We start from the raw sequence: 14,764 nt of genomic DNA on the forward strand, positions 1-14,764 counted from the left end.
GAGTTGTTGATGGTCAGACTTGCCCTTCTAGAATGTAAGCTCCACAAGAGCACATATGTTTCTGTTTTGTTCCTATATCTCCAATTCCTAGAACAATGTAAGAAATATAGATTCTCAGTAATTATCACCGAATATATAAATCATTAAGTCTGATTTTCTCAATACTCTCGCTAAATGCCTAAGAGATGTTTCTGAGACACTACCCTGGTTCTCATCAAGAATTATTCATAGTAACAGATTAATTTAACATGGTATACAGAGTTAAAGTAATGCAATTTAAATATGTATCATTAGTTCCCTCTCTCACACTATACACTTTTGTAATAAAAATCCTTGCTATTAAGGCTGATTAGTTTGATTAGTTTTCTCTGCTCTTCACATTTCACTGTGAGAGGGAGGCACTTCTATTCGCCCAAAAGGAAAATATATAGAATTCTTTCAGCTTCTCTCAATTCTTCTAAGTGTTCATTTTTTTCAGAGTGGTTAGTCTATAAGTTTACATATGTACTAGACCTAAATAGGATATTAATATACTACTATACATACTTTCAGTTGTAGAGAAGGATGTATCTAGTGTTAACTCATCCAGAGGAATCACAAGTTGACCTCCTGCCTCCCACTTCTTGCGATCAGATGAAACTGATTTTTCTTTTTCATGCTCTTTGGCATCTTCATGAACATTTATCTCACAAGTATCAGAGAGATTCTGCTTTCCTTTTTCATCTTCTTGAGCTTTAAGATTTTCATTTAATCTACGAAGTATTTCTCGCTTACTCTGAAAGTCACGACATTATATATTTTAATATGTATATCATTAAGTAAAATGATTGATAAACTTTGAAAATTTTACTTACTGAAATAGCATTGTTGGTCTTTTGCATCTCTTCTGAAGTTTCCCGGGTATCAGTTAAACTACTGTCCTTTAAATGCAGATAGATACAGAGAAAGAGATAATTTTATTTTTTTAAATCTACCTTTAAAAATATTATATCCTCGTTACTTTTTGGTTTTCATTAATTTGTTCCTTGTAAATTTTTTATTCCTATAAAATGTTAACAAAGCTTCCTTCATTATCAGCAATGACTAACCTTTAAATATTATTAATTAGACAACATAGACAGGGGCCAATTCTCAATTATTTGTCATATTTTTAGATTACTGCTCACATAATTAACTATATCCTCTTCCTCTTTGGTACCTGATTTTTTGGTAATTTGAGTCAGAAAATTAGAGGAAAAAGTAGAAATTAGAGGAAAATTCATATACTCTCTTAATTATAACTAGAAAAAGTTTTGATAGATGAAGTAATTCAAAATAGGCTGTGTTATTCTAAAACTGTCTTTATGTTTCATGTATATATATCCTTGTTAAGCCATAGTACTAAATGTAATTGAGAAGTGGCTTTCCTCCCTAAACAAAGAGTGTAACAAAAATTAGTTCTGAGTCATTTGTACTACAAATGACATAAATGTTATCTCCTAATTAGCATTGTCAAAGCAATCCAGACTATCTAAAATTAAAAAACATACGAAAAGAAGAAATTAGCAGTTATGAAAGCTATGAAAGCAAAGGCATGTAGAAGATTCAAAGAACAATTTTCTAAGTTTTAAGTAAGTGACATTTACCAACACAACACAGAAAGAAAACCGTTCAGTTATATGGATTACCTCGAATTTTGTAATACTTAAAAAAAATTAAAAATTTGGTGGTCAGTTTCAAAGTAATATATGAAGCAATGAGACAAAGAACATTTTACCCAGTAAAGTAGTCAGGAATTAGCAGTCCTACAACCAGAGAGATGAACAGCTATTGAGATGTGAGACTGGGTACCAAGAAGGGACCACACAGTGGTATCTAAAGTTGGAGTAACAACGTGGCACACGCAAAGTCGTTATCAGAAAGAAAAAGTGACTAAGCCTACTTGAAGAACAATAGTTTCTTACATGAAGTTCTTGAGAATGATCAAGAAACTTATATTTTCCTACTGAGTTTTATTTTCAAAATCAACCCAAAGGCTATAAAAAAAAACAACTAGTGTACCAATTTTGTCTGCAAATATTTACTGAAACTAAACAAATAAAAAGCACAGACATCCATTACCAGGAAAGGGGAAAATGAAGTTATTATGTTATCTGATTCAGTAGACTTTTCTCCTTCTGTCTGTTGAATTCTAGGCAGCAGCTCCACACTATGAGCCCACTTCTCTTAACCCCTGAACAGTCTTCACACTTCAGACAGATACCTGAAATATACTTCTAAGTTTAAGCTTTTTATTTGTCTATGTTTCTTTGTTTTACTATCTGTAGGGCATGACAGAGATTCAGAAGTAGAAGGTAAAAGGAATAACTGATGAATTAACTAGTTCTACTGAGTCCTCTAACATTTGCCATGTCACAAAATTTGAATAAATGTAAATATGTGTTGGACCTAATTCCTAGAGCTACTTTAGCACCAAGGAGACATTATTCTTTTTAAAGTGAACATTTGTTAATCATGAGGGTTGGGTAGAAAAATGTTTATAGTATTATTTTCAGTACATTTCTCTGTATATTTTATTTTTTCAATATTCTTTTAAAGTAATATAAGAGTTATTGTGATATATTTTCATCTACCAGGTGGTCCTAGATATAAAACTTATAAACAATGAGGCTCCAGTATTCTGAGTAAACTAAAATCCCTTAAAAAGTAATTTTTTTCCTTAGAAAAACCTGAAAGGGACATTAGGGATTAATATGATTCCATTAAATTTAATTTCCTTTTAAATAATCTTTCGACTTTGAGGAGTTCTGAATCTTAGGAAACTTACCACGCCAACTTCTTTCAAAGCTGAAGTTACAGAAATAACAGATCTCATCTGTTGCTTTGATGGAGAGCCACCTGTTTCATGCTGTCCCAAAGGTGGAGAAACATCAGAACTCTTAACTCCTTTAGCCACCAACTATAAAAAAGGATTTTATTAAATACATTAGGGATTTTATATTTGTATGAAGAAATAAAATGGTACCTACCAGATCACTATTTATCCACTCTATCCACAAGTAGTTTTTTTCATTCCTGAATTATCTGTTGAGCAAGGCATTATGATGCTACATGCTGGGGATACAGCAGTGACTAGAGAAAAAAATCTCTGGTCTCAGATGTAAACATAGTCATGTCACATAGTCCTAAATAACCCGCTTTCATTGCATTATCAATGTTTCATGAAATGATCCTGAAAAACTGTCTTTTAAAGATTCAAGTGTAAGATTTTGTTAATCTTACACTTCTAAAAGAAATGCTTTTGTAATTCCTGCAGGTTTGGGTACAATCTTCTCAAAGTTCAAATATCAATTACTCAACATAAGAGCCCTCATAAAAATGCCAACATAAATGAGAATGGAAGGAGAAACAGATCCAGGTAATAAGATTTACTTCACTGAAAACATCATGTTGTATTAACATATGTGCTTGTTTTTATGTTGCCATTTAAAGTCTAAACAAAGTAAGATTATGAACCCTGAATTAATACAAGGAAATGACATTTATGGGTATGACAATAGTAACACAGCAGGAAGTTTACTCCCTACTCCTTATTCCTAGTCTTCCTCAATCTAGGAAACAAGACTTTCTGGGGAGTATACATTTCAAACACAATACTTATTGAGTATCTTCTAAAAATACAGTAATAATACAATCTTAATATTTAGGCTTCTAGACCTTCACTTTACAACAATACAGGCATACCTCTGAGATATTACGCACTTGGTTCCAGACCACTGCAATAACGGTAATATTGCAATAAAGTGAGTCACACAAATTCTGGGGTTTCTCGGAGCATACAAAATTTATGTTTACACGATTCTGTAGCCTATTAAGTGTGCAACAGCATTATGTCTAAAAAACAATGTACACACCTTAATAAACACCTCATTCCTAAAAAAAAAAAAAAAAAAAAAAAAGCTAATGATTCTTCTGAGCCTTCAATGAATTGTAATTATTTTGCTGGTGGAGGGTCTTGCCTTGATACTGATGGCTACTGACTGATCAGGGTGGTGACTCCTGGATGTTGGGGTGGCTGTGACAATTTCTTAAAATAAGACAAAAATGAAGTTTGCTGCATCCATTGACTCTTTCATGAAAATATTCTTTTGATTTTGTAAAAATATTTTTAAAATTCTTTATTATTTAAATAAAGATGAGGTCCACTATATTGCCTAGGCTGGTCTTGAACTTCTGGCTTCAATGACTGTCCTGACTCAGTCTCCCAAAGTGCTGGGATTACAAGCGTAAGCCACTGTGCCCAGCCCATGAAAATATTTATCTGCAGCATGTGATGCTGTTGCATTTTACCCACAGTAGAATTTCTTTCAAAACTGGAGTCAGTCGTCTCAAACCCTGCTGTTGCTTTATCGAATAAGTTTACAAAATATTCTAAATCCCTTATCATTTCAACAATGTTCAAAACAGCTTCACCTTCGTAGACTCCACCTCAAGAAACCACTTTATTTGCTCCTCCATAAGAAGCAATTCCCCATCCATTCAAGTTTATCATGAGATTGTAGCAATTCAGTCATATCTTCAGGCTCCCCTTGCCATTCTACTTCTCTACCACATCTACACTGACTTCCTCCACTGAAATCTTGAAGAATGGAGTCAACTTCTTCCAAACTCCTGTTAATGTTGACATTAACATTAACATGACATTAACTCCATGAATCAAAAAAGTTCTGAATGGCATCTAGAATGATGAATGATGAATACTTTTTAGAAGGCTTTCAATTTACTTTGCCCAGATCCATTAGAGGAACCATTATCTATGGCTACAGCCTTTAAAAAATGTATTTCTTAAATAAGAAGACTTGAAAGTCAAAATGACTTCTTGATACATTGGCTGCAGAATGGATATCGTGTTAGCAGGCATGAAAACAACATGAATCTCTTTGTATAATACATCTCCATCAGAGCTCTTGGGTAACTAGGTGCATTGTCAATGAGTAGTAATATTTGGAAATAATTTTTTTTTTTCTAACCAGTAGGTCTCAACAGCGGGCTTAAAATATTTACAGCAAACCGTGCTGTTAACAGATGTGCAGTCATCCAGGCTTCATTGTTCCATTTATAGAACACAAATAGAATAGATTTAGCATAATTCTTAACGGTCCTAGGAGTTTCAGAATGGCAAATGAGCACTGGCTTCAACTTAAAGTCACCAGCTGCATTAGCTCCCAACAAGAGAGTCAGCCAGTCTTTTGAAGCTTTGAAGCCAGGTATTGACTTCTCTTTAGTTATGAGAGTCCTAGATGGCATCTTCTTCCAATAGAAGGCTGTTTTATCTACACTGAAAATCTGTTGTTTAGTATTACCACCTTTATCAATGATCTTAGCTATATCTCCTGGATAATGTACTGCAGTTTCTCCATCAGCACTTACTGCTTTACCTTGCACTTTCATGTTATGGAGGTGGCTTCTTTCCTTAAACCTTATGAACCAATCTCTGCTAGCCAACAATTTTTCTTCTGTAGCTTCCTTATCTCTCCTAGTCTTCACGGAATTGAGGAGAGTTAGGGCCTTGCTCTGGATTAGGCTTTGGCCAAAGAGAATGTTGTGGCTGGTTTGATCTTCTATCTAGAGCACTAAAGCTTTCTCCATATCAGCAAGAAGGCTGTTTTGCTTTCTTTCTTTCTTTTTTTTCTAAGAGATGGGGTCTTGCTCTGTCACCCAGGCTGGAGTGCAGATCCAGGCACAATCATAGCTCACTGCAACCTTGAAATCCTAGGCTCAAATGATCATTCTGCCTTAGCTTCTCAATGTGGTTGGGACTATAGGTGTGTGCCACCACATCCAGCTAATTTTTCTTTCCTTCTTTCTTTCTTTTTTTTTTTTTAGAGACAGGTTCTCACTATGTCATCCATGCTAGTCTCAAACTTCTGGCCTCAAGCAATTCTCGTGCCTCAGTCTCCCGAGTTGCTGAGACTACAGGCACCTGGCTGTTTCGCTTTCTTATCATGTGTGTTCACTGGAGTAGAACTTTTTTTTTTTCTGAGATGGAGTCTTGTACTGTCGCCCGGGCTGGAGTGCAATGGAGTGCAATGGCTCAGTGAAACCTCCACCTCCCTCCTGGATTTACATGATTCTCCTGCCTCAGCCTCCTGAGTAGCTGGGATTACAGGCACACACCACCACGCTCAGCTAATTTTTTGTATTTTTAGTAGAGATGGGGTTCACTATGTTAGCCAGGCTGGTCTCAAACTCCTGATCTCATGATCCACCCGCCTCGGCCTCCCAACATGCTGGGATTACAGGCGTGAGCCACTGCACCTGGTCTGGGGTAGCACTTTTAATTTCCTTCAGGAACTTTTCCTTTGCATTCACAACTTGGATAACTGGCGCAAGAGGCTTAATTCTGTGCCTATCTCAGCTTTCAATATGCCTTCATCACCAAGCTTAATCTTGATTTCAGGTGACAGACATGCAACTCTTTTACTTGAATACTTAAGAGGCCACTGTAAGTCATTAAGTGGCCTAATTTCAATATTATTTTGTCTTAGGGAGTAAGGTCTGAGGAGCGAGACAGGGGAACTACCAGTCAGTGGAGCAATTAGAACACACAAATTCATCAATTAAATTTCCCTTCTTATATGGGTGAAGTCTGTGGTGCCTCAGAACAATTACAACAGTAATATCAAAGATATAATGACAATAATGAAAAAGTTTGAAATATGGCAAGAATTACAAAAATGTGACACAAAGACACAAAATGAGCAAAAGCTGTTGGGAAAATGACACTGATAGACTTGCTTGATGCAGGGTTGCCACAAACCTTCAATTTGTAAAAAATGCAGTATTTATGAAGCACAATAAAACAAGGTATGCCTGTATTTATTTTGTTCAAAAAAGGATGGAAACATTGCTTTAGTCCCATAGTTCAGTATTATTGAAAAAGTATACTGATATTTAAGATGTTACTATAAATAGGCCGGGCGCAGTGGCTAACACCTGTAATCCCAGCACTTTGGGAGGCCAAGGCGGGTGGATCACAAGGTCATGAGTTTGAGACCAGTCTGGCCATCATGGTGAAACCCTCTCTCTACTAAAAATACAAAAAATTGGCCGGGCATGGTGGTGTACACCTGTAGTCCCAAGTACTCGGGAGGCTGAGGCAGGAGAATCACTTGAACCCGTGAGGCAGAGGTTGCAGTGAGCCGAGACTGTGCCACTGCACTCCAGCCTGGGCGACAGAGTGAGACTCTGTCTCAAAAAAAAAAAAAAAAAAAAAGTTACTACAAATAACTTTTAAAAATATCTAGAGCTCACATAACAGTATTATCACCTTGAAAGATTATATCTAAATATTTTGAAACTTTGTTTGTTTTAATTACTATAGAATATAAATTCAAATAAGGTTTCATACACTGAGAGAATAAAAACAAGCTCCAAAGTTGTTCTGAATAGTAGCAGTATTTTTAGAACAAATATGTTATTTCTCTAGATGATTACTTAAAAGAAATATACTTTGAATGAACACATTCTGCTATTTTTATTTAAATCAGTAATCACTTCTCTACCACATACTAGGATTACAGGTGTGTGCCACCATGCCCAGCAAATTTTTGTATTTTTAGTAGAAATGGGATTTCACATGTTGGCCAGGCTGGTCTCGAACTCCTGACCTCGTGATCTGCCTGCCTTGGCCTCCCAGACTGCTGGGATTACAGGCGTGAGCCACCGCGTTTGGCCTGCTATTTCGATACATCAATCTGACACGATTTCTGTGAGAAGACAAATCCACAATATTTGATAAAAATTAATTTATCAATAAATTAAAATACATATTAATACCTATTAAGGTCAAGCACAGTTCTAGATAATGATATCCAAAATGAATTAGACACAATATTTTCTCTGAGGGGACTGTAAATTAGAAAAGAAAAAAGAACACATAAATCAATCAGTATGTTACAGAGAAAAAAATAAAGAGATAAGTACTAAACGATCTGGGGAAGAATGAAACAAAAAATATAGAAAGAACTAACTCTGTAAAGCCAAGAGGGGCGCCAGTGAGAACAGCCTTCGCAGAGCAGCCAATGGTCAGCCATTCATTGTTCGGGAAGGCCATAAAACACAGATAAAGTAGGACAGTTGTACATTCAAATCCCAAAACACTCACCAGTCCTGTGATTTTTCATTGTCTTTATCCTCTCTGAACCTCACAGTTTTTCTCTAAAATAGAAATGCTGTACTCTTTGCCTCTCTGCTATAGGGATTGCATGAGATAATTTACGTAAAGTACACATCTGTGTACCTAATAAATAGTAGCAATTGTTATTTATTTGGTTTCCATTAAATAAGGTTATTTGGCTTAAACACTACAAGTCTGGTTTTAGTTCCTGATGAAATGTATTAAGTTTCAGAATGCAAGTTTCTCATCTTTAGAATGCAGACTAAAAACAAAAACCTCCTATCTTAACCATGATCAGAAATTAAAATTTGAGCATTGTGAGAGACAAATTTATTGGCACTTTTATAATAATGATCTTCAGCAGCCTTCAGTAAATGCTTATGTTCTATAATCAAATGCATACTGATCTCTCCTCTGAGTCAACTAAACCAAACAGATTAGAAGAACCTAAACAGACAAATTCAGACATGGAATCTAAATAAATGAACAAAGACAGATTACTAACTCTTACAATCACTTAAGAAGACAACTAAGTTACTGAAAATTTATGGGTGGTTCAGGATGACTACTGAGATGTGGCAACATCATTATAAGCTAATGTCATACACTTAAGTAACTTATGAGTACAGTTGAATTGGGCCTTCTGTATAAATATCATGGTGTATTATTTATAATCAGAACCTTAAAGCTTTTCAATATTAACTACATCTTGAGATAAAAGATGATAATGTACTTCAAATTATTGAAAGATAAACCATTACACTAAGCCTTTTATACGGAAAGTTGAGCAAATATGACATATCGCAAAAATTAACTAAGCCAGGAAAACAATATAAAGTTTCATATAAGAGAAAAATATAAAAATTTGGAACAAAGAATGACCCAATTTTATTACACAATTGATCACCCAGCTAAATCTATAATATATATTTCACTCTAAACATACTTTTTCACTGGGTGCAATGGCTCACACCTATAATCCCAGCACTCAGGAGGCTGAGGCAGGAGGAGCACTTGAGCTCAGGAGTTTGAGACCCAGTTAATTTTCTTTTTTCTTGTAGAAATGGAGTCTCACCAGACCAGTGAGACTCCATTTGTACAACAAATAAGAACATTAGCTTATGTATGGTGACGTGTGCTAAGGGTCCCAGCTATAGACAGGCTGAGGCAGGAGGATCCCTTGAGCCCAGCAGGTCGAAATTGCAGAGAGCCATGTTCACACCACTGCACTCCAGCCTGAGTGACAGAGCAAGACACTGTTTCAAAACAAAACAAAACAAACAAAGCACAGTCTTTCAAAGTTTAACCACAGTTTTAAATATAAAAATGTGCAAAAAAAAAGATAAAACATTGACCTGAAAGTTTCATAATTCAGGTTTAAAAGAAATGCTTTAGAAGCTTTTTTTTTCTTAGCCATTTTTCTCACAAGGTTCAAAAATTTAAGGCTTTTCAACATTGCTTTTATTGTCACAAAAGGTTTTCAATTACCGCTGTAAAACTGTTTCTACTTCACGTGTCAATTTTGCCATGTGCTGAAAAATTAAGCAGCAGTGCCACCAAATGACGAAACTCAAAATTTCACCAAATAGTGAGGCGAGGCTTATAAACACATGAAACCACCAGTCTGCCTACTCTTGATGTCTGCCTACTCTTGATCAATAACAAACATATTTTCATCTTTATGCTGACTTATTAATAAGGATTTAATGTATGCTAGGAAAGTATTAAATGACTTAATTTCATATTTTGAATAGAGTAATTTCACACAGTTTTATACAGCCTAAAGATATATCATGGCCAAATCTTACCAAATTCATATTTAATGTCTCAAAACCTTATCTTTGAAGAACCAATAGTATAAAAGTATTTGTATTTGAATAAATTTTCTTAACTAGTATTGCCATAATGCTTTTATAAGAATATCTAAGAATAAGAACAAGGTAGCCAGAAGCAATGAGTGTGTACACCCTGTGGGGAGCCTTACAGGCGTGCATGGAAAGTCTAAAAATAAGACAAAGATGGAAACAGAAATACACAAGAATTTACATTCAAAATATTTTATCCAACCTAACCAAGACAGAATCTCCCTAATTCTATTTTTCACTGAATTTTAATTCTTAAAACATTGCTACCCTTTTAAAAAACTGAATCGATTTTCCTTACATACTTCATTCACAATATAGCATACGTGATGGCTGAAAACGTAACACTATATTACTTGGCCCTCCCAAAAAAAGGACCCATCATCACATATTGTTCTCCATATCTAAATCCCAATTGGTACTACAATTTTTATCATTAAATATGTCAAAGAGAAAATTTTATAAAATTAGGTATATACTGCCAAAGAATCACAATAGTTAAGGCAGTGATTTTTTTTCCCTTCACTTTTAAGTTCCAGGGTACATGTGCAGAATGTGCAGGCTTGTTATATAGGTAAATGTGTGCCATGGTGGTTTGCTGCACAGATCAACTCATCACCCAGGTATTAAGGCCAGCATCCGTTAGCTATTCTTCCTGATGCTCTCCCTTCCTCCACATCCCTCAAAAGCCCCAATGTGTGTTGTTCCCACCAATGTGTTCATGTATTCTCATCGTTCGGCTCCCACTTATAAGTGATACCATGAGGTGTTTGGTTTTCTGTTCCTGTGTTAGTCTGTTGAGGATAACAGCTCCCAGCTCCATCAATGTCCCTGCAAAGGACATGTTCTTGTTCCTTTCTGTGGCTGCATAGTATTCCATGGTGTATATGTACCGTGTTTTCTTTATCCAGTCTATCACTGATGGAAATCTGGGTTGATTCTATGTCTTTGCTATCGTGAATAGTGCTGCAATGAACATACGCATGCATGTATCTTTATAACAGAATGATTTATATATTTTGGGGTATATACCCAGTAATGGGATTGCTGGGTCAAATGGTGTACCTGCTTCTAGATCTTTGAGGAATCCCCACACTGTCTTCCAAAATGGCTAAACTAATTTACACTCCCACCAACAGTGTAAATGCATTCCTTTTTCTCTGTAACCTTGCCAGCATCTGTTGTTTCTTGATTTTTTAATAATTGCCATTCTGACTGGCGTGATATGGTGTTTCTCTGTGGTTTTGATTTGCATTTCTCTAATGATCAGAGACGTTGAGCTTTTTTTCATGTTTGTTGGCTGCATGCATGTCTCCTTTTTAAGAAGTGTCTGTTTATGTCCTTTGCCCATTTTTTAATGCGTAAAAATGGACATTTTTGTTTTTTTCTTGTAAATTTGTTTAAGTTCCTTGTAGATTCTGGATATTAGCTCTTTGTCAGATGGATAGATTGCAAAAATTTTCTCCCATTCTGTAGGTTGTCTGTTCACTCTGATGACAGTTTCTTTTGCTGTGCAAAAGCTCTTTAGTTAATTAGATCCCATTTGCCAATTTTTGCTTTTGTCGCTATTGCTTTTGGCATTTCATCATGAAATCTTTATTTGCGCCTGTGTCCTGAACGATACTGCCTAGATTTTCTTCTAGGATTTCTATAGTTTTGGGTTTTACATTTACATCTTTAATCCATCTTGCGTTAACTTTTGTATAAAGTTTAAGGAAGGGGGATCCAGTTTCAATTTTCTGCATATGACTAGCCAGTTCTCCCAGCACCATTTATTAAATAGGAAATCCTTTCCCTATTGCTTGTTTTTGTCAGGTTTTTCAAAGATCAGTTCCGTGTAGGTATGTGGTTTATTTCTGAGTTCTCTATTCTCTTCCATTGTTCTATGTGTCTATTTTTGTACCAGTACCATGCTGTTTTGGTTACAGGGCAGTGATTTTTATCCTTTGTTAGATTGAAAATATTATACTTTTGAGAATCCAAGGAAATATACGTGGTTTTACTGAAGAAAATGCACCAACATACATACTGCCAAACTTTACATTAATATTTTAGGGGGCTTAATAATGCTTGCTTCAATTCTGAATTCCATGTTAACCACTCCTGAGTAATGGTCAATGAGTAAAGATAGATATATGAACACTACCCCCCAATATAACATCTAGATTATGCTATATTAGACTTTCTATTGAAATAATAGTTAAATAACTTTAATCAATTTTTTTTGTATATTAAGCTGGATCTAAATACTTACATTATGGATACTATTTTTCTATACAATTTAGATAGAGCAACATTAGAGAATATGCCCTTCATCTAGACGAGGAAATAAAGGCCACAAACATTAAGTCAATCTTCAAACAAGCTAATTAATTGGCAAGGCTGAGACCAAAATCAGGTATTCTGATTCCCAGTCTCATTTTTTTCCCACTATACTAGTGTGCATTAAATAAACATATGTTTCCTGAACATTTCCTTATGCACAGCTCTGGAATATCATGAGACACAGAATTCCCAATGAATTTATTTGTGTTACTATTCACCAGGTACCATGCTGAGCATTTTACATGGTAAATCAGTTAAGATTCTTTGGTTGAAGGCAATAGAAACTAACCATAGAGGGGCAGAGGGAGGGAGGGAAGGAGGCAGCTAGGTAGCCAGGCAGCCAGGCAGCCAGGCAAGGAGGGTGGTGACATCAGCAGGATGGCAAATTACAAATGCCTAATGCTCTACCCTCTGCCCCACAAAAAAGGACAAAAACAATGAATTGATAACTGCATTTTGACCAGAGTGACTTAAGAATGTCAGAGAATAGCAAGGGAGTGGCAGAAACCCTGTGAAGCACAGGCTAAGTATGGCCATATACAGAAGGGTGGAGTCATTGTTGTGCTATTCCCTTCCCCCAATGCCTAAGTCACAGCTGTGCCCCACCATTCATGGGCCCTTGTTGCTGCTGTACCCAGCCTCACAAAGTCTGGTCCATTGCTATGTCCTGCCATGCCAGAGTCACCACTACAAAGAACCTCCTCTCCTGGTGTCCGAGTTGCCACTGTGCCCTACTGGCTCCAGAAACTGAAGTGCAGTTATGCCCTGCTCCCTAGGGTCCAAGCCTCTAGAACATCTCTTCTTCTCCAGACCCATGCCAGTGCTGTGCCCTGACTCTCAGGATCAGAGTCACAGCTATATCCCTGCTACCTGGGCCCAAGCTACTGGGGAATGCCTTAGAGTCGGTCCCCACCTTTGTAGAACAGCTTCATCTACCCATACCTCAGAGAGTGAACTTGTACTCAAGTCACAAGTATCATAGTAATTCAGGAAGACAGTGGGCCCAGGACCCTAGCACCACTGTAGGCTGCTTGTGAGCTCTGCCAAATCTGACAACAAGAAGGATTTCCCCAACAAAGTCTCCCCACGGTACGATAAACAAGAGCAGGAGGACCCCCACTAAAGCCCTTGTCACTGAGAATCCTAATAACCTATGCTGCTACCACTGCTGTCACACACTCCTACAGTCATGGCTAAAGTACTTGCAGCCATTACTCAAATTGATTACAACTGAAGGAGCTGCATGGACACTACAGTACCGTGCCTACCTGGAACCAGAGGCAGAACCTCTGCCCTTGAGCCACTATACCACCACCCACAGAGCCAATGCACCCTGCTCAACTGACCCCCTAGCAATCATCTATAGGTAAAATCATCCCCTACAAAAGCAACTCTATAGATTTGGAAGAGGTCACTGATCCACTAGATGTGCAGTTATCAATGCAAGGACACAAGAAACATGAAAAAGCAGGAAAACATGACACCATCAAAGGAATAATTCTCCAGATAATGACCCCAAAGAAATGGAAATTTACAAATTACCTGATAGAGAAATCAAAGTAATGATCTTACGGAAACTCAGGGATATACAAGAGAATAGACAATTCAATGAAATCAGCAAAATAATCCATGATATGAACACAAGCTCAATAAAGATATACATAACATAAAAAGAACCAAACAGAAATCTTGGGGCTGAAGAATTAAATGAATGAAATTGTTAAAAACTGAGAGCTTCAACAGCAGACTAGATCAAGCAGAGGAAACAATCTGTGAATTTGAAGATAGGTCTTTTGAAGTTGCCCAGATAGAGAAAAAGTGAAGAAAGCCTACAGGAATTATGGAACACCATGAAATGAACAAATGTCACAGTATGAGCTCTAGAAAGAGAAGAGATGAGGCCGGGCATGGTGGCTCACGCCTGTAATCCCAGCACTTTGGGAGGCCAAGGCGGGAGGATCACGAGGTCAGGAGATCAAGACCATCCTGGCTAACATGGTGAAGCCCTGTCTCTACTAAAAATACAAAAAATTAGCCAGGTGTGGTGGCACGCGCCTGTAGTCCCAGCTACTCGGGAGGCTGAGGCAGGAGAATCGCTTGAACCCAGGAGGTGGAGGCTGCAGTGAGCCAAGATTACGTCACTGCACTCCAGCAACAGAGGAAGACTCTGTCTCAAAAAAAAAAAAAAAAAAAAGAAGAGATGGAGAAAGGCACAGAAGGCTTTTTAAGTGAAGTACTTGCTGAACACTTCCCAAGTCTTGGGAGTGATATGGTCATCCATATCTACAGAAGTTGAAAACTAGCAAACAGGTTCAATGCAAAGAGGTCCTCACCAAGGCACTTTATAATTTAAAACATTAAAAGTAAAAGACAAAGAATTTTAAAAGCAGAGGGAGAAGAGCATCAAGCAACATACAAG

At 36.8% G+C, this 14,764-nt stretch overlaps 1 protein-coding gene across 13 annotated transcripts in view; it reads right to left on the bottom strand.

Moving 5' to 3' along the window:
• Nucleotides 1-14,764, bottom strand: part of NEK1 (NIMA related kinase 1) — a 214,055-nt gene that overhangs the window by 83,458 nt on the left and 115,833 nt on the right. For 12 of the 13 annotated variants that reach the window (XM_057302209.2, XM_063603986.1, XM_055111995.2 and 9 more), the window contains 3 exons: nt 2,807-2,938; nt 855-920; nt 547-775 (listed from right to left, as the gene is read on the bottom strand). In XM_057302209.2, the coding sequence (XP_057158192.2) occupies nt 547-775; nt 855-920; nt 2,807-2,938 (427 nt within the window). Of the gene's footprint in view, nt 1-546; nt 776-854; nt 921-982; nt 1,785-2,806; nt 2,939-14,764 lie in introns of those variants that run through there. The other variant, XM_034959401.3, reaches the window with a different exon arrangement.

This window comes from Pan paniscus, chromosome 3, assembly GCF_029289425.2.
Source record: "Pan paniscus chromosome 3, NHGRI_mPanPan1-v2.0_pri, whole genome shotgun sequence".
Taxonomy (NCBI): Eukaryota; Metazoa; Chordata; class Mammalia; order Primates; family Hominidae; genus Pan; species Pan paniscus.